This window comes from Cyprinodon variegatus, unplaced genomic scaffold (genome assembly GCF_000732505.1).
Source record: "Cyprinodon variegatus isolate N-32 unplaced genomic scaffold, C_variegatus-1.0 Scaffold286, whole genome shotgun sequence".
In the NCBI taxonomy this organism is placed as follows: Eukaryota; Metazoa; Chordata; class Actinopteri; order Cyprinodontiformes; family Cyprinodontidae; genus Cyprinodon; species Cyprinodon variegatus.
The window spans coordinates 493848-513150 of NW_015150739.1; the positions used below are offsets into that span (position 1 = coordinate 493848).

Genomic DNA, 19303 nt, shown 5'->3' on the forward strand with positions numbered 1-19303 from the left:
TCTTCTACTTCTTCTTTTTCCTACTATCTTCTGAACACATCCCTACATTCTATTTTTCATAAAGATAAATAGATGCTTTACCGAATACATCTCCATTTCGTTACCCTCGAGCCCCAGTAATCCTTTCAGACTCCATTCATGGCCTGCCATTATATTATTTTTTTTTATTTCATCCTTTATAGTGTTTATTTCCGTCTACCTCCCTCACATTTATCAATATTTCTTTTTACCAGTTAAATATATAATTTAATTTAGATACGTATGACCTAATCTTAATCCAGTCATTATTATTTCTTTCCATCTATTTTTCTCACTAATATTTGTCACTAACATTGATTTTACAATATATTGTTATACAAACAAATTTTTTTCTCAACATTATCCAACCCTTTTTGCCACATTTCTGTTTCTTTACTCTTAAATGATTTTCCTTCCCCTTTCAAATGGAATCGTTACTGCTATTGCCCCATCTAAAGAGCTTTTAGCTTATTTCATTACCTTTAACTTCTCCCTGTGCTGGTTTTAAGGGTGTAACTTTGTGATACAAGTTGGTAGGGACACTCTATTTGTGGTGGCTGATGGACATGCAGTTAGGCGACCTGAAAGCGTCCATTAGGTACTTCTATGTATTTATTGAATGCCTTCCTGCTGCTGAAGACACAAGAGAACCAAAATACACTGATGTTGATATTTAGAACGTTAGACTGATACCTTATAGTACATTATTTATAAAGGGCTCAAAAACATTAATGTATAAAAAGTGACTAATAACAGCTGATGCCAACAACAATATATCATACATCGATAGTATGTGCACAATTTTTGATTTTTTCATTCATGCTGATGTTACATTCATGCTGAGTTTGTATAGTTTCTATCTTAGTCAGTTAAATAACATGCTGCTGTCATTTTGAACATTTCTGATCTCGCTGCCATTTTCAAATATCCAGTACTGTAAAAAATGTCCATAGCTGTATATTGTTTTTTTTTCTTAAGGTGCACAGTTTTATATTGTAAAAATACTTCACAGTACATTATTATATTTTTTATCGTAGGTAGTAGGTTATTCTTATACATTTTTCTAAGGTCCACATTTTTCTGTAATCTTTTTGCTGCTTTAAACACCAGAATTTCCCCATTGTGGGACAATAAAGGGATTTTCAACTGAATTCAATTCTGTTCTATTCTTGTAACGATCTTGGTTCTGTTGTTTTTCTCTACGTTTTCAGTTTCAAGTCTAGCCAGGTTTTCTAGCTTTATTGGTGTGTCTGGATTCATTTTAGTTACTTAGGTTTTTCTGTCTGTCCTCTGTTGCCCCCTTGTGTTGTTTCCCTCGGCGTCCTCATCAACTCTAGTCACACCTGCTCCTTATCAGCTCATTAGTCCTACCTTTGTTCAGTCAGCCATAAATACACTCCCTCTGCAGTCCCTCTTTTCTGGTTCCTCGTCTTACCTTTTCTCACCCTGGCTCCTTGATGGTTTTCCCTTAATGTCTCAATGGTTCTGGTTTGTGTTTGATTTTTATGTAGGATTTTTGGATACCTGTTTTTGTTTAACATTTTTAAGTTGGATTTTTGGATTCCTGTTTTTGCTGCCTGATCTTTAATCCAACCTTTTAAGAGCTCACCTCTGCCTGTCAGCCTCTGCACCTGGGTCCTCATAAAAACCTCCAAACAAACCGTGACAATTCTATTCTATCCTATTCTATTCTTCTATCCTTCTATCTATGAAAAACTAAAGGAAGTACAAATATTGCAATTCTGTTATAAAGTAATATGTGTTATATTGTAGAAAAAAGGAATGTCCACAACTGGATTTGATCTAACCTTTTAATAGAGGCTCAATACACAACAAGACACACACTTCAGTGTGGAATAGTTTATACCCAATGCCAGCCAAAAACAAAGGTGCTTCCTGAACTTGATTTGCTTCACAATTGCTTTAGGGGAGTGGTGGCCTAGTGGTTAGGGCATTGGAATCCTGAGGTTGTGAGTTTGAAACCCACTCCCACGAACTGCCACTCTGGGTCTCTGAGCAAGACCCTTAACCCTCCCAGGTGCTGCACAGTGGCAGCCCACTGCTCCTTAAAATTAATTGTTTAATTGCAGAAAGTTCTCCATTGTGAGATCAATAAAGTTCAATTTAAATTTTTTCAAAGAACAGTTTGCTCCCTTCCTAGTGGAGCCATATCACAGCCCATCCCCACAATCTACAAAAGGATTCAACTCAGTAAGTAACTTAGGAGGTTTGCATTGCATACTAACAACCACCAAGATCCACAATATGAGACCTTTAAAGTATGATCTGGTTGAATTGTCTCTGTAAAGTGCCTTCAGATGACATGTTTTGTGAATTGGCGCTATATATAAATAAATCTGAATTGAATTGAACATATTTCGGTAGGATATAGAAAACTGCATTATTTTCTCATATGCTGCTTAAACTACCTTTTTTGATAAAAAAAAGCTGATGAGATCAAATATACAACCGAGCTGAGCTTATATACAAAAATGAGGCAGCTATCTCTGCAATATGTTGCAATAACTTGCATATAATAAACTAAGACATTGAATAGATGAGCTGTTTGCCATGAACACCACTATGGTATATATTTTTGTGGACAATCCACTTAAGATAAAAGAAAATTATTCTTGGCACCCAGTTACATCCACCTATTGTCTGAAAGTTTAGTCAAACAAACAAACAAAACAAGAAACTCACCTTACAGTGACTGGAAAGGATTAAAAACTGGTGATGTAACAGAACTTTCTGAATAAAAACAGTATAGAGGCGCTGAGTCTGAACATCTAAACTCTGAGAAACTTCTAAAGGCACATTTTCAAGACGTTTGTTCAGATGAAAGCGCCTCCAGCTGAGGATTCAAGGGGTGAGCATTATATAAGGAGGAAATAAAACAAACACTGAGGAATGTCCACGTGTAAATCGTAACGGCCTCTGTCTTCAGCAAAGAACTTATATCGTGCATTTTTATAGCAGAGCAGTTAAGCCATTTAGGGTCTTTATCTGGACAAAGCTCCCCAGGCATTGGACAAGTCAGCAACTGCTCACCAAGGGAGTGTCTGAAACACAGATATCCAATTTTGTTGCAATGTAAAAAAATTGCAACAAATAGAGAAAAAAGTGTTATTTAGTGCCATTGGCTCTGAGACACTTAATGTCCAACATAAGCATAACTATTGTCTTCTGTGTTTTACACAGGGAAATCCAGCACCTTTCAGTTACAGGACGGACAGGTTTTCTGCCTGGAGGTGGCTGGATCCCCCACTGATCTCCGGTTTGTGCCCAGAGAGGGAGAAGCTGGAAAGTCCCCCTCCTCTCGAGAGGGCAATCAGCGTGTCAGCTGATATGCCCCCAAATTCAAACGCAAACGTCCCATAGAAGAGCATGATGATCATGCAGTAGACCCACTCGAAGATGGCAGAGGTGTGCTGGAGGACGAAACTCTCCTGGCAGAAAAAAACTCCACCTGGTAATGGTAGGGTTAAGGAGAGTTGATTATCTCAAACAAACCAGTAATCCATAAAGTTACATAAATCTCATCCAAGGCCATTTTATCTGAGATGGCCATAACAACTGCTATCTTAGCCTGGTTTGAGCATATTCCAGATCAGCTGGCACTGCACCACTTTAAGCTAAACTCTGCTGAGTTGCAAGTAGGGGTGAGTATTGGCATAGGTGTTGCGATACGATACATACCACGATACTTGAGTCACAATATATTATCACGATATTGTGATATCACTATATATTGTGATACTTTTCCCAACAATGAAAATTAGATTCATGGATGAAAAGCAAGTACTGTAAATGTTCATCAGACGATATTGATCATTTAGTTATTTTGGTATCCATGTTGTTGTTGGGTTTGAGTTAGTCCACATCACTGTTACTGCCTCAACTACAGATATGGTGCTGTGACACACAGGAAAAGGACTCCACAGCGCCATCTGCCAGAGTTGCGGTGCAGAGGTAGCCCTTATTCCCTCATTATTAGGTAAAAAATTTTGTTTTTAAAATTTTTTTTAATGAATACTAGGAACTGAAAGATCGATATTATCAGGCAGCCGAAAATCGTGATGTATTGCCAAATTGATTTTTTCCCACACCCCTACTTGCAGGAGAATTTATTTCAAATCAAACTTTAACTGTAAGTTGTAAAAGATAGACCCTGAAGGATTAGACAGCTCAGGATGACATTAGAAAAGTTCTCTATATGTCACTTGTGCAAAAGCACAATGAAGAAAGTTAATAATTTTTCATTTATTAAATTTTAATATTGTTTTACTTGTATGTGAAGCAGTTAGTTCTCCATCAGTGGGTTAGGTTAAAAGAGGTTAATTATCTCTGAAGCAGCAATGATAGTGTTAGGATTTTGTTTCTTTTCTTTCAAAGTATTTAACACTGCAGTATCGGATGATTAAAAAATAAATAAATAAAAGAATATCTGCTGTATAACTTGACCACAAAAAGAGTCTTAACAACAAAATCTGTTGATCAAAAGGCTCAAGAAGAGGCAGAAATTGGAGGAAAATGTAAAATTACACACAAAGGATACTGAGCACCAATGTGATTAGTGCTAATAGAGCCATCCCTGCTCGTATGTGACCCACCCAGTACTCCTCCTGGGTTTTAGCCAGTCTGTAGGTTAGCGCCGCTTGGAAACACGCAAACAGCATGCTGGATGGGAAGGCAACCCCAGCTCCAATATAATGGAGAACTTTGGCAAAATCCACCTGAAATAGAACAAATAATTTTATTCTAAAGAGACATAAAAATAAACTTTACTTTCTATGAGCCTTCTTCGTTTTTATTTTGCCATTGCATTAAGCAATCTTATTAGACATCACATGGTGAGTTAAGACTGCAGTTTAGGGTATTTAAAAGCTAGTTATAGCTACAAAGATTGCTAAATTTTAATGCTGCTGCCACTTTTACTTCTAATAATGCAAAAGTTAAACAACAGATTCTAGCATCATGTATCATAAGAATAAGCATCTCAACAGTTAACTTTGAGCAGTAAATAACAACGCAAACTTTATTAAATAGGAAATCAGATTATGAAGTGATTTTGAATATTTATTTATATAATTAATTGGAGGAGTCTTTCAAAATAAAATAAAAATAATTTGTTGTTGGGTCTTAACAAGATTACATGTACTCAGACAAATGAGAGTTGCAGTATAACACCTTCTTATTTAAACAATACCCTAAAACAAGACTCGTGATTCCTTTTTTACATGTTTAACAACAAAACTATTTTGATTTTCTTGAGCCAGGGTTTGTTTATTTAGTTTTATACTCAATAAACATATTGAGAAATTGTTCAATCTGCTTGTAGTTGCTTGCTATAATAACCAAAGTTGAATATATATAGAATAAAAATGTGGGCATAAAGCAAAAAAGCAAGTTTATTAAAAGACCAATTTGTACACGACATAAGACACTCCTTTGGTCTAAATGGACCCAAACTACAAGATGCTTAATTCTAATATCTGAGTGAAGGGAGGCACGTACGAGCCTCAGTAAATCTGCCTATCCTCACAGCTTTGCTCAACTCCTTACAGTAAAGTTGCTTTTAAAATCCCACCACACCAAGGGTGTTTTCAGACTGAACAAACAACATGAAAGAAGATTTACTTTGGAAGGTCTACAGAGAATGGACAATGGAGAACACTAGATGGGCTCAGCAGTCAGCACACACCAGAATCTTCATGGGAATGTGATAGGAGAGAGTTATCAATCTCTGCAGCATTTAGTGGCAGCCTTTGAGACATAAAATCTGTTCCTGTTTTATCTTTAAAACTTCTATTCTTATGCCTCCAATATCTTCTGGGCACACGGGAAACATTTTTTATTATTGTTTCATTTGATTGTCAAAAGAAACAATAATGAAAAATGTTTTATTATTGTCAAAAGAAAGACAGGATTTTATGGAAGTATTTTGTAATCTTGTTGCAGTCTCTTACTTTTTGTCATCAAAAATCATTTTAAATGATTTGGTAACCAGACATGAGGTCAAAAATTCAAAAATGTATAATAAATGTATATTAATTACATTAATCAACTGCCATATTATTATATAACATCACCCTATGCAACAGACTTGGAAGGTCTTTCAGAAAAACATCAAACATCAACTTCCAAATAAACCAACAGCACAAAAGCCGGAAGTGGTGTGAATAACAGTGAGATTAAAGTCTGTGCAGAAATTATGTAACTCTATAGATGTTTAGATAGTTCTGCACTTTTGTAGGAGCCACTTTTTAAAGTGAGCACAAGATAACGTGCATTAATGCCTCTGTAGCATCCATCAGTTGTCTTCATGCATAAAAAAGTGAGGCTGCTCTGCAAAAGTTATCAATGTTTTAGCATGTAAAGTCTTTTTTTTTTGTCCACTGGCCTCTTCAGGTAACTGTCAGATTTACCTCTGATGTTGCTAAAACATATCTTCCCTCATCTCCAGCTTTCTAGCAGATATTATGGATTTGGGTCCAAAAGACTAGGACTTAGAGCTGGTGATGATTCAAACAACAACAAAAAAACATCTAATTTTATCCAAGACATTTTTGCAATTGCCATGTTTGACAGTGGGTATGGTTTTATTTTGCCAATATGCAAAAATATTGCAAAAATGTAAATGTATTTTCATCAGATCATGGGATATCTTATAAGTTTTGTCAGATTATGCCCAGACCTGCAAGGTTTTTATTTTAGAAAGGTTCCATCATGCAAAACTCCTCAGACTAGACATAAGTAGAACATACTGTAGGTCACGACCAGTACTAACCAAAGAATAATGCATCTCAGTGGCAGTTCTAGCTTAAATATCACTCTAGTATCAGTTAGAGGTCTCTAATCCTGGATAAACCAGAAGAAAACTTGTTCAAACAGTCGTTTTAATCTACTACCATGGAGCCAATACCAAAGCATGCCACCAACACAGCTCATTTTGTGTTGATCTTAAGATACTTAGACTCTACGGTCTTCCTAATCAGTTTCACTGTTGACGTCTTTATCAATACGGGTGAAATGCTGACGGTCTGGACTTATTGATTACTGTGTTTAATCCTTATCCTGACTGGTACATCTATACAAGGAGGTCGGTTTATTTATTTTACACATTTTTTGCAAAACGTGGTCTTAGCTAAAGGATGTTAATGTTTAAAAAATCTTACTAGGAAAGCTTTATTACATGTTTACCACATTCACAAAGATGTAAAATAGCAGGTAAGTACCCAAGTAGACTGAATGCAGGTGCTTAGAGAAGTAGTTTGCACTAGTGCAGAGTTACAATATGCAAACAGTTATTACAGCTTTTTTCCCACTCAAAAAGATTAGTTTATCTATTTTTTTTTAATCTATATAAAATCAAAAGTGGAAAACATTTTAAATGTCTTAAAGGTGAAATGAGCTGTATTATATTTTCATTCATACATACAGCATACATTCTCACTTTGTCCTTTTGCTTTCAATACCTTTTAATTTTTATATTGCAATTTGAATTAAACTGTTAAACCCTTTAAATCTTGGGCAGACTTCTGGAAGCCTGAAGAATTCAGAACGACTCACCTTTGTTACTCTAATTTACATTCATTGAATGGTTACAGACACAGATACAGCTGGGAGCAAAGGTGACCCCACAGCACACATTTTACTGGCTCTGTGCTTCTCTGCTAAAGGTCCAAAGATAAACTATGACATCATTGGTGGTCAGTTACCTGGAAGTTTCCCACCATGGTGAGACCAGCAGCGCAGATCCATCCAGTGGAGAGGCTGGCTATGTTCAGAACACTGTTCTGGTGTCTCTCTATCACGTGAGCGTAATGCAGAAGAGTGATTAGCATCACTGAAAAGAAAATCAAACACACAGTTTATTTTATAAAAGCATGCCATCATATAGTTTTTCATTGTCAGTGTTGCTTCTGTTTTTGTTGCCCCATGTTTCCTATTCCTATCTATCCTTCCTCTGCAGCACCTTCTTGTTAATTTAATAATGATGATAATAATATCATCATTATTAAGGCTAGAGTCACTTTAAAGAAAATGTTTAAAGTGACTCCAGCCTGATAGATTCTGTAAATGAGCTGCCCCTGCAGTGTGACCTGATGCTGCAGATTCCTGGTGTATGTTTATCAAACTGCTCCATCAAAGCTTCACAGCAGAGACAATGTTCACATCTGGAGCTCTTCATGCTGCAAACTGCTGAGAGCACCTGTTTGGACGTTCCTGTTGGGAGTCCAGCAGTGAACGCAGCGGTTCGCTTTTGGCAGTCAAGGGAAAACTGGCATGGGGTCTGCATTCGAGGTGTGGCTATGTTCAGCATACGAAGAGGCAGATATACAGCACAATGACCTGTACGACTGACCGTTCTTCAAATTTGCATGAACGCCACAACTTTTAGTTAATTAAAAAAAATAAAAAAACTTTTGAAACCCTGGATTGTTTATGAGAATAGAATCAGAAAAGGAGGAAATATTCTTAATATCTGGAAAGAAACGCCCTCCGGACTTTCTCAGAGAACAGAAATAGTTTGGTGAACAGCTGTTTTGTCTGGATAAAGTATTCAAACCTTCAAACATTTAACATGTTGGTGCATACCAACTTTCTTTATTGGGATTACATGTTATAGAATAATAAGAGGAAGCAGGTATTTGTCAAGTAAAATGAGAAGTATATGTGAATTTCAGAACTTTAAATATGAATGAAAGCCAAACTTTTTCAGATTTATGAAAACTTTTAAAAGTGTGCATTTTTTTCTTTCACCCCTTTCGTTCATGCTGTACATTGTCAGTTTAACACATAAACGCATAACAGGAGGGTTTGTGGTCCTAACAAAATGTTCTCCCTTCTCCCCCTGATATTTCTTCGAAGTCAGATGTGTACATAAAGCAACTCAGTATGGTATTAACCGTTGATGGGGAGTCCTCACACAGGGTATTTCCCTGTGTGATATTGCATGAAAATCCCCACCATAAAAAATGAAATCAGGAAGACAATCTAAAAGTCTGGGCCATTTTTGGGAACAATTTCCAGGTTCCTAAAGGTGCAAATATTCAACTTTGAACTTAAAGGGAAAGTGGACACTGTTCAGTAAGCAGGCAGATTATAGGCCTGATCTTTAAAACAGGTTTATATGTACTGAGCAGATCTTTAAATAAGGGACAAAGTGATTTTATTTGCAATTTTATCTGTCAGTGCGTGCTAACCTTTTATATTATATATTGCAATGACCAAACCACTCAGATTCATAGGGCATGCAAACCTAAACATTTACCATGTGCAAAATGAATCTCTAAATCTAAAACTCATCTCTGGCTTCAGCTTTTTGCATCTTATTTAGTGCTTCTGAAAGTAAGGTGCAAAACTGGCAGACAAATAGTCAAAAAAGTAAATATATTTATGTATATATATATTAACAAGAAAACTCAAGTTAAAGTTTTATACATATATAGAACTAACTTGAGTTTTCTTTCATCATTTTATTTTTTAACTTTGCTTTTAGCACTTTGAGATATACTGCCTTTGTGAAGTGCACTATAAAAATGTTGTATTATCATTGTTTTTTTTTTTTTTACATAATCTTTTACCTACATCTGCTGTAGATTACACTGTAGAGGTGTAGCTTTTCCCTGTGGCCCAGTAAAGCCTCAGAGACAAGCAAATTTCACGTAGTTTCACATTTCCACCTTTTAGCTTTGTTGTACTGATGGTGATGCAGATGGCTCCACGTCTGTTTACTTCTGGTCATTGCGCTTGGTGCTGGAATTCTATTTAGGCTCAAATTGACTATCAAAACTCTATAAGGATGGATGTTTGGTGTATATTATCTTATCTTATGTCAATCAAAAGATTTTTTGTATTTTTTAGGCATTTAGAGTAGTGTCATATAGCATGACTATGCTCCTTTCTCCAAATCTTTGCAGCAACACATTATGATCTTTGTAGAGTGTTTTACAAAGCTCCTGTATCTCCTCAGCTATGTCTTCCAATTCATCTCGCAGGACTCTCTTTAAAAACAACAATAACAAAAAATATTTTGACTGTATCTCAAGCTGGAGATAAAAAAAAAAACCCCAGCATAGACAGAGAACAATCAGTCCTGCACATGGAGACGACCACCCAAAATAGATGGTTTTAAGAAGTTGTGGCGCACAGTTGGAGGGAAAGGTTGCCCCTTTTGTCCTGTGAGGAAATGTTTGCGGTTCATGCAGGGCAATAAAAGAGCCCCTTCCAAAGAATAGAGTACATATTTCCCCTTTATGAATTGCAGTAAGATTTGGATCTATCATTGGATTCTGGGGTGAGAAGTTTAGGCTGGGGTTGCTGCAGCTGGAAAAACAAGTCTGAGCTGTTTGATGTGTATGAATTCTGTTCACACACTTTAAAATGTGCATCACTTTAACATTAATTGTTAAAGACGCTTACCCATAAAGGCTCCTGTGCTGCATATGAGGCTGAAGAAGCAGCTTTCAGGTGGTAGAGTTCCACATTTACTGCAATAAAACCAGGTTTAGTCAGTTATAGATTCAATCACAATGAGCAGCACTTATATACAGTCATGAAATTAAAGCAGCTCTGTAACAATATCTTTGTCTGATTTTAAATCAGTTGGACTTAGAGAGCATATAGGGAGATATCTCTATAGCAGCAATATGAGAAGTATGAACAAACCACATCATTACAGGAGCTCACTTCTGCATTTGGAATAAAAACGCTGGAAATGTGTCCAACATCAACTCAGTTTTCATTCCTTTGCTAGGAGAAAATCATTGTTTGCATTCTGCACTGGTTTCTTAAAGACTGGTGAAGGATCTATTACGCACAACGAGAGCTCCAGTTCCCGTGGAGCTGCAAAGGTCCATCATCTCATCCAGGATTGTTTTGCTTTAGAACTAATTTAATTTACTTAAAGTTTGGACCTTAAAATGACATCCTACCCAAGTTGATGCTGCTGTAATTGCAGTTCAGAGAGCCAAGCAAATCTGCACGCTGCTATCCTCTGGCCTAATTTTATTTTATTTTATTTTTGTGGACACAATATTTGCAAGTGAAAAAAATCCTATGCACCGTTGTCTTGTATAAAAAAAGTTCCTTGGTTCAAATACTAAACAGAGTTTGTATGTTCTACCTGAAAATAAAAGGGTTCTCCTTAATATCAAGCCTTCTATCTTTGCATCCAACCATCCATACTAAATGCATAGCATTAAAGTCAAATAAAAACTGTGGCACTGTATGTAAATACGCATCACATAGAGCTCAAGTTTTTACATAAGGAGCTTGACACCACTGACCTGATAAGTGGTATGTTGTCCAGGGTGCAGCACAATTCAGGTTCAATTTGTGAAGGAAGCTGTTCTTCACAGGACTCATTATACAACCTGCAAAGACACACAACTATGAAGACGTTTTAGAGATACGGTAACCTGATAAAGATACATTAGAAGCCTTCAAATGCATACTTTTTTAGTTGCAGTAGAAAAACTGGTTGGATTGTACTTGTTAGTGATAAATTGTACACATCAGTTCATTTTTTGGGGCACCACAGAGTTGGGTGCTTGGCCCACTGTGTCCTTTCAGACATTTTGAGTGTCCTGTAATTATTATTATTATTAAGATATTTATATAATCAATTATAATCTAAAAATGTATATTTTTTCTCTAAATTAATCTACAACATATGCATGTTTTAGATCATTGTGATTACATGCTACCAGCCATTAATGATTATAATTAACAGTTTGGATAATGTATTAGCAGTTATTAACATAATTTACCAAAAAATATGGATATTCAAACCAGTTATGGATGTGAATTCCAATTTTAGTTGAAGACCCCAGGATTTTTTTCTTTAAAATTTCAAGGTCTGTTAATTATTAGGGGTTTTTCTTACTTGCATTGTTTATTGTTAAAAGCTTTATCTCCAAAATCATCCATCTGGCTTGTACAGTAGGTGGTGTATAATGGTTTAAAGGACGATTAAAAGATTTAGTATAATTAGAATAATGTATGTAAAACAATCAGTTTGTCTCTGGCAGAAAAGAAGACGTGAGTCACTGTTACACTTGAAAAAGTCATTTTTCTCAAAATAAGTACATTATGTCTTGAATCGAGGAGCTAAGTGAGACACTTTGCCAATAGAAGAAGACAATTTATGAGAAAAAAACTATTTCATTGTCTTATTTCAAGTGTATATTATCTAACTACCTTATTTTAAGTGTAAAAATCCTCATTCCATTGGCAAATCATCTTATTTACCTATTAAAATTATAGTTAAATACACCTAATTTAAGAAATATTGATTTATTTGCAGTGTATAAAAAAGGATTCTTTCAATTGAAAGCTTCTTAAGATTGCTAAGCTGCTTTTGTATATTTTTCATTGGAATTTTGTTGTTTTCTTTCATATCCAGTATTTTATAAATTTATTTATTTATTTTTTTGGTATCCTGATATCTTGTTTCAAGATACTAGAACTAGAAGGCCTCCTTGCCATCGCCCTCATCTTCAGCTCCCTTCACATATTTTGGCTAAGCTTTTTCAAAACCCTAAATATTACTTTTTGAATTAAAACTAAATATTACCTATAGTCAGATGAGGATTCTAGCCAAATTAAAAATGTAATTTTAAATCTATATTTTTCAATAATGTTTGAAATATTTTTGGTTGGATCTGCAAACATTATTAGAAATCTGTAAAAATACAAATATTGCCATTTTAACTTATATTTTTTTTTATTTAAGTAATTGCTAGGTGTACCAATAATTGTGCCACTTTAAAAAAAAATTTCCTCAGACTTAGAAACGACTTTCAATTGCATAACTTTTAAAATTCCATTATAAATAAAGGTGTTGTATTGTCAACTCCATAGGTGGCTATGGATTAGACATGTAGTAGATTTACTTCAATGAAAAGTTGGATTTTCGAGAGATAAATGCTTTTCTCACATTATCCCCAATGGTTTCAGGAGGTCTCTACATATAGGGCCTGATCGTTCAAAATTGCAAATAAGGGATGCTAGATTTCACATGCAATTAGTCGGTGCAATAAGTGGCCTTGTGTGATTTACAAAGATTACTGTGCAAATGTTAAGACGTGCAAATCGATTTGGTTCAGCTCAACAAACAGCTAACTGCAAATCCAAATTACTTTGCAACTTCATTGAAGATCTGCTCTATGTGTACAAACATGTTTGCACCTAAGATAGGCAAACTGACTGATGATCAGGACCCCAGTGTGCATCAAACATCTCCCTAATTCCAGCAGATGAGACACAATCAAAATGTTCAAAGGGGAAGAAAATGACTCCAAACTCCAGTTATATTTTTCCCTCAAAGGTTCATAATAAAACATTATATTATGCAGAAAATGTAAAAGACACAAATGATTGAAGACACTGTTAATGGGTAGAAAATTAACTTGAACACTTGGCGTCACATTTTATGTAAACAACAGTAGAAAATTAACCAAATATCTTTTTTATAGAGATTTTCTCTTGATGTTTATTTGATATACTAGTTTTATTACAGACACAGAAGTTCTTGAGGAGTTTTCAACAGAAAAAGGTTGTTTCTATTTTTGTTTTGTTGGATATTGGGCTATCATATGATACTTCTCTATTTAGACATGATGTAAAAGAGACTTTCTTTAATATTTTTTATTCAAGCTCCAAGTCTACTAGTTGTTTGTTGTTAGAAAAAAAAATTTATAATCAAACTTTTTGAATAGGCAGTTTTAATTTCTGTACACTGGGAACCAGACAGATAATGTTTTTGTAAACTTCAGGAGTTTCACACTTGGGAAACTCACTGCTGCTGATCAGTCAGAAATAAATGATAATCAAAGTCCACAAACCATATTCTAATTTTTTCTTAAAGGTTGTGCACGAGAAAGGCCTGGAATTAACCGCATCCTGTCCCGCTTGCATAGTATGAAAATAACACTGGTTTTACTAGAGTTTTTGATGTGAAAATGAGCAAAAGGCCGGGTGCCTCTGATTTAAACCTGTGTCATGACCTGGATGACTGAGAATTTGCACTGGTTTGATCCCACTACATTATGTTTTTTTTTTTGTTTTTTTTTTTGTAGCGTAGAAACAAGACTTAACACCAAACTTTTTCATTTTCAGTTTCTGCCTGGAATGTATTATATGTATAAAGCCTCAACTATCATGATCATGTTCAAAGAACTTAAGGAGACAATAGCATTTGCTCCTGATGCTCCAAACTGCTTTCATTGTTACTATCAATAAGGTCCTGAATGCTCATGCCTATTCCAGATAACGAAACAAAAAAAAACTAGAATAAATAACTTTCCTCACTAAACTCTGAAGGAACTGTTGCTACAGTCACATTCTCCTATGGATGTTAAAAAGTTCCTTTCTTTAAAAAAAGAAAAAAAAAATCATCTGCTTACATTTTTCACCTTTTCTAACCTTTGGTTTATCAGAATCAGAATCAGAAGTACTTTAATAATAAAAATATAAATATATGTACCGGTATAACTATGAATCCAAGTAAAGTGATAGTGATGTGCAAAAATAGTGCAAGGAATGACTAAATGTCAATTACAGATAGCATTTGCTCCTGATACTCCTGAAAATCCTGAAGAGTTCACTGTCTTACCAACATTTGTCTTTAAACTGCAAGGATTTCCTTTATTTTTTTTATTTCCTCATTCTTTGAATTAAGTTTTCCGATCTAATTAGGAGAGAGGGCTTGTTAGTGTGTGTTTACAAAAGATTGCTCAGAAAATAAACAGGTCTAGAAGCGAGATATTCTCTTTTCATGACTTATTTTTGCCGTTTGAAAGCAGAAAAGATCCAGACCGCATGCCAACCTACATTTGTTTATTTTTATATCTGCTGATCAGACATTCAAGCTTCACCATAGCTTTTAAAACATGATATTTTCCCAGAACTCCCTCATTTCATTAATGATAAAGGGAGTTACGCTTTAAATGGAATTCAAATAAAATAAATGGTAGGGAGTGTATGGAACCAAATCAAAGAGAATCATAAGCTTATGCTCCATTTGTGCAGACAGGAGAGAAAGCTGGCTTCATTATTTTGCCTTAAATATGACAAATAGATCCTTCAGTTGTAATAATAATAAAAAAAATCTGATCTCTTTTTTTAGAGAATAATAGAATAAAAAAGCTACAACAAACTGGCTGCTAAAATGCACAAAATAATAGTCTGTTTAAACCCTCTGCTTCAGTGTTGTTGGGCTCTTGACCTTCATAAAATTACATAAATCTGAGGACTCACAAAAGGTCTGATTTACTTTACAGTATTATTATAATTATTATTGTTGTTATTATTATCATTATTATTATAACTGATTGTGTTTGTTTTTACCAGTTGTGCACAGGGCATACATGCTGGTTGTAGAGAGCCATGGCATATCTGCAAAGGAAAAAGACAATAATGTTTAGTTTCAAATGAGTAGAATATAAAAAAAAAAAAACAAGATTTTTTAAGTCGGTAAATGGGATCAATATCCATTTATTCTTCTGTTGTTTTTTGTGCAATATGAATCCTCAATCTTTTCTTCTCCACGCTTACATAAAATGTGATTGGAAATAGTTATGTCTCTGCATAGTATGAGAAAGACAACACACCCTGAGGCATCTTCACTCATTAAATTTAGTGAAGGATTAATGGTTGTATTTTAACCAGCACAGTGACAGCAAAGAATAAAGTACAGCAGTCAGTTCTAGAGTCTAAAGCAAAACAAAAAAGTTAATTTCTGTGCCTGATAGGGAGGAATTTCCTCCCTTAATAGTCGCCAGAGAGACAACTATTAATGTCAGCCTTTTAGTTACAACTGCTGTACTTTTTTAAGGTACTAATTGATGAAATTAAATTATGATATATTTGCTGCCTTTCTTTTATGATCTATGATGTCTGTGAATAACTGTAAATATACTGTACTCACATGACCCATATTCCTGTGATGGTGAAGACTGGCAGGCTGACAGGAAGGATCATCCACATGGACATATCGACAGCCAGCATCTTCACCTTCAGCAAACAAAAACATAATCCTGACTATGCGTATATTTCGAATAAACAATGTGGATGCACTTGTTAGACTTAATGCTAAAATCTGCTGCTTTGTGTATAAAGAGATATAAGAATAATCAGTCCTCTATATTTTTTAAAAATGTTTCTCTTTTTTGGTGTTTAAAAGCTAATTATATATTATTATATATTATTATATCAGTTTAAAAAAAAACAGAGTATGTCTAACCTTTGCATTTTTGTTAACACATTTTTTTCAAATTTTTTTTTCTTCAAATGTACAATTTGTTATTTAAAAGTGTAATATCATATTGTACATATTCCTACTTTAAATAGATTTTTTTTCAGTGTTTTTCTCCTCTCCATAAATTATCTTTGAGTTTTTCTTAGCCAGAAGACAGAGAAATCTCTTTATTTTCAGACTGTTTATGCTACCTTACAATTTGAATGGAAAAGAAATTAAACATTTAGGAATACTGAAGAAGCCAGCAGCTAAGGAGGAAAAGATAAAACAGGAAAAGATCAGGGCAGCACAGGGGTGCAACAACCTCTTAGGGACTGATGATGAGATTTTGCATCATCTGAGATAATCATGTTTAATTACTCTTACTGCTAGATCTATAACTTGGAACAGAAACAAAAATCTATCTGGTGGCTTCTGTGGGCCAGAGAAGTGGAAAATCCCACAATTTTAACTGAAACTGTTTCCACCAGAGTAGCAAATTTTATCTATTGAAACAACAAGAGTTAATTTCTCTTCACTCAGTTCTATAATGATAATATTTGTTTCTTTCCCAGTTTTCTTAAACTTATCAAGAACTCGCAGCCCACTGAAGGAAGAACGGGAAAACTGAAAAAAAATAAAGCAACTGTTTCTGGCATTTACTTAATCATATTTAATTACTTTAACCCAGTTTTATTTTGTTTCATGTTAGTATGGTAGGACATAAAACAATTGTGTTAAAGTAACTGGATATGATTAAGTAGGTACCAAAAATGGTTGCATACATTTTTCAGTGTAGTTTCAGCAAGAAATTGTCAGTAAAAAAAAAAAAAAAAAAAGTTATTTATTTTGGAACACAATATTGCTGAACTATGTGAGGCTTTCTTACTGGCTGGGGGTTAAACTTGGCAGCTTTTCCTCCATGCAACTTCATTAAGCTCTTACCTTGCTTGTTTCCCCAAATGTTTAATCACTTTGCTTCATTTCAGCTCTTCTTCTATGCAGGAACGCTTCTCCTGTGCAGGTTTCATTCTCCAGAACAAAAACTGATACAGGTTTATCACCTTATTGGGATCAGAAAGAAGGCAGCTGCGTGTCCTTTCTGTCTTCTGTCATCACTTCTTTTCTCTTCCAATGTGTATGAGGAGGAAAGCAGCTGAACTGTGGTACTTTGAACTCCTCCCAGTTCAGTTCCCCCTAGCCAATGTGGAGGGAGTCATATCTGACTGGCCCTCATTTTCATTTTGTTGGCATAAGAAAAGTGGTCAGTTTTTTCCACTTATTCACTTTGAAGTGGGGTGAATGGACTCCAGTAACTATGGCGGTTAAGCACACTTTGTCCTGTGTTATTTCTAGACATAGAGATACGGTTAAGAGCCTGCAGTTTTGTATGCTTTGTTTATTTATGCAGTTTTCTCTAACTTTCTCTCAATTTTATTGCTTGTTTCTAGCCTAACAGTACATTTATAGACCTACTGATTAATGGATTTAATCATTTGAGTAAAAACAGATAAAAGCTGAAAGTTATACTGGAACGCAACAAGCCAAGCACTATACAGGCTTATAATGTATTGCATGCTAATACTATTAGGGGAGAGATTCTGGTTAGTTTTGCGAACAATTTTAAAACATTCAACAAATGTTTAAAATGTAAATTACATTTGAAAAAGTAAAGAGAAGAAAAGTGCAGTCCATTCACACTGATGCATGCTTGTCTGGCTGAATAAAAAAAAGAAAAAAGAAATCAGAAAATGTACTGAAACCACAAGAGGGCGCCAGAGTCTTCATAACCAGAGTCAATTTCACTGTGTGATGAAAACTGACTGAAAACGTTTCTCAAAATAAAATAATTATATAATATTATAAAACAAACAATAATTTAAAGAGAAAAAAATGGGTTTAGCTTCAGCTGCTTTCTAAATGACTTAAAAACAAAAAGGAAACTTGTTGAATAGCCAAGGTGCGAAAAGAGAGACCCTGAAATTATTATCATGTATGAAATCCTTGGGAAAACCACCTGATTTGGGTTTGAGGATCTGAAGGCTCCAGTTGGAACAAAACATCTGCCTTTAATTCAGTGATTGGGGAAAGGGTTTGTGTGGAAAACTTATTCCAAAACAAGCAGCTAAAGTGGAAGATAAAAAGTTATTTGAATTACTTTTGAAGAGAGTAAAAAAGGCCTTGAAAATGCAGAATCTTAAAATATTGAGTTAACACCATCTTTTCTTGACCTTATCATAGTCCCCTACATTTAGGATTAATTCAGAACTCAAATGCCAAATCTTTGTAATAAGTTAGATATATTGTATTCTATTTTTGTGATTTAAATCATGTTTATTTCAGGGCTATAAGATTCATTTAATACTTTCTGAGAATTTTCAGTTTCTTTTACCACATTCTTTACAAAACTTAAGATTATTATCCCTTTTTGTACAGGTTGCACTTCTTGAAACTTACAGATATATTTGTTTAACAGATACACAATGTTCAGAGCACCTTTATTTTCCTAAAAGTTAAATGTTATTTCCTGGTATCTACAGGTAATTTTTCCAAACATTCCCAGAAATTGTCCCGTCTTTTCCTAAGAAAAAGAAGAATACGTCTCTTGAATTTTAAGGCAAATACAAACTTTACCCATAAGCATTTGCTATCTGTTGGCTACTTTACAATAATTACTATTACCTAAGTTACTTTTATATAACCTGCAGGCTACTTTCTAAAACTCACAGCCTCCTTATTCACTAGAGATAACTTTTATAGAACATGAAACAGGTTACTTTCATTCCTCTTGTAAACTAACAGCAGCTGGAAATTTTCTTTTTATTTTTTTGCTAGTCTTGAAGAGTTTTTTATTAATTATTTTAAGGTCAAAGTTTTATTTACAGTTGGTCCTTATGCTTAAAAAAATTTAAATTGTGCTTATTTGTTGAGCATAATTGGTATGGCAGCTTATGTCCTATGAATGTTTAGAGCATTTAAGATATTTCAAAATAGAAAACAAAACACTGTAAGGAAGAAAACCCTTTCAAAACTGTGAGA

At 34.6% G+C, this 19303-nt stretch overlaps 1 protein-coding gene across 1 annotated transcript; it reads right to left on the minus strand.

Annotated features, from left to right (window-relative positions):
• Window positions 1–1843: 1843 nt before the first annotated feature.
• On the minus strand, window positions 1844–17384 carry LOC107090240 (transmembrane protein 150A-like). The gene is made up of 8 exons (XM_015383512.1): window positions 17210–17384; window positions 15956–16041; window positions 15376–15423; window positions 11313–11399; window positions 10447–10514; window positions 7740–7867; window positions 4577–4754; window positions 1844–3487 (listed from the first exon to the last, which is right to left on the minus strand). The coding sequence occupies exons 2-8, from the start codon at window positions 16033–16035 to the stop codon at window positions 3240–3242; spliced, it is 837 nt and encodes a 278-aa protein (XP_015238998.1). The 5' UTR covers window positions 16036–16041; window positions 17210–17384; the 3' UTR covers window positions 1844–3239.
• Window positions 17385–19303: the final 1919 nt, after the last annotated feature.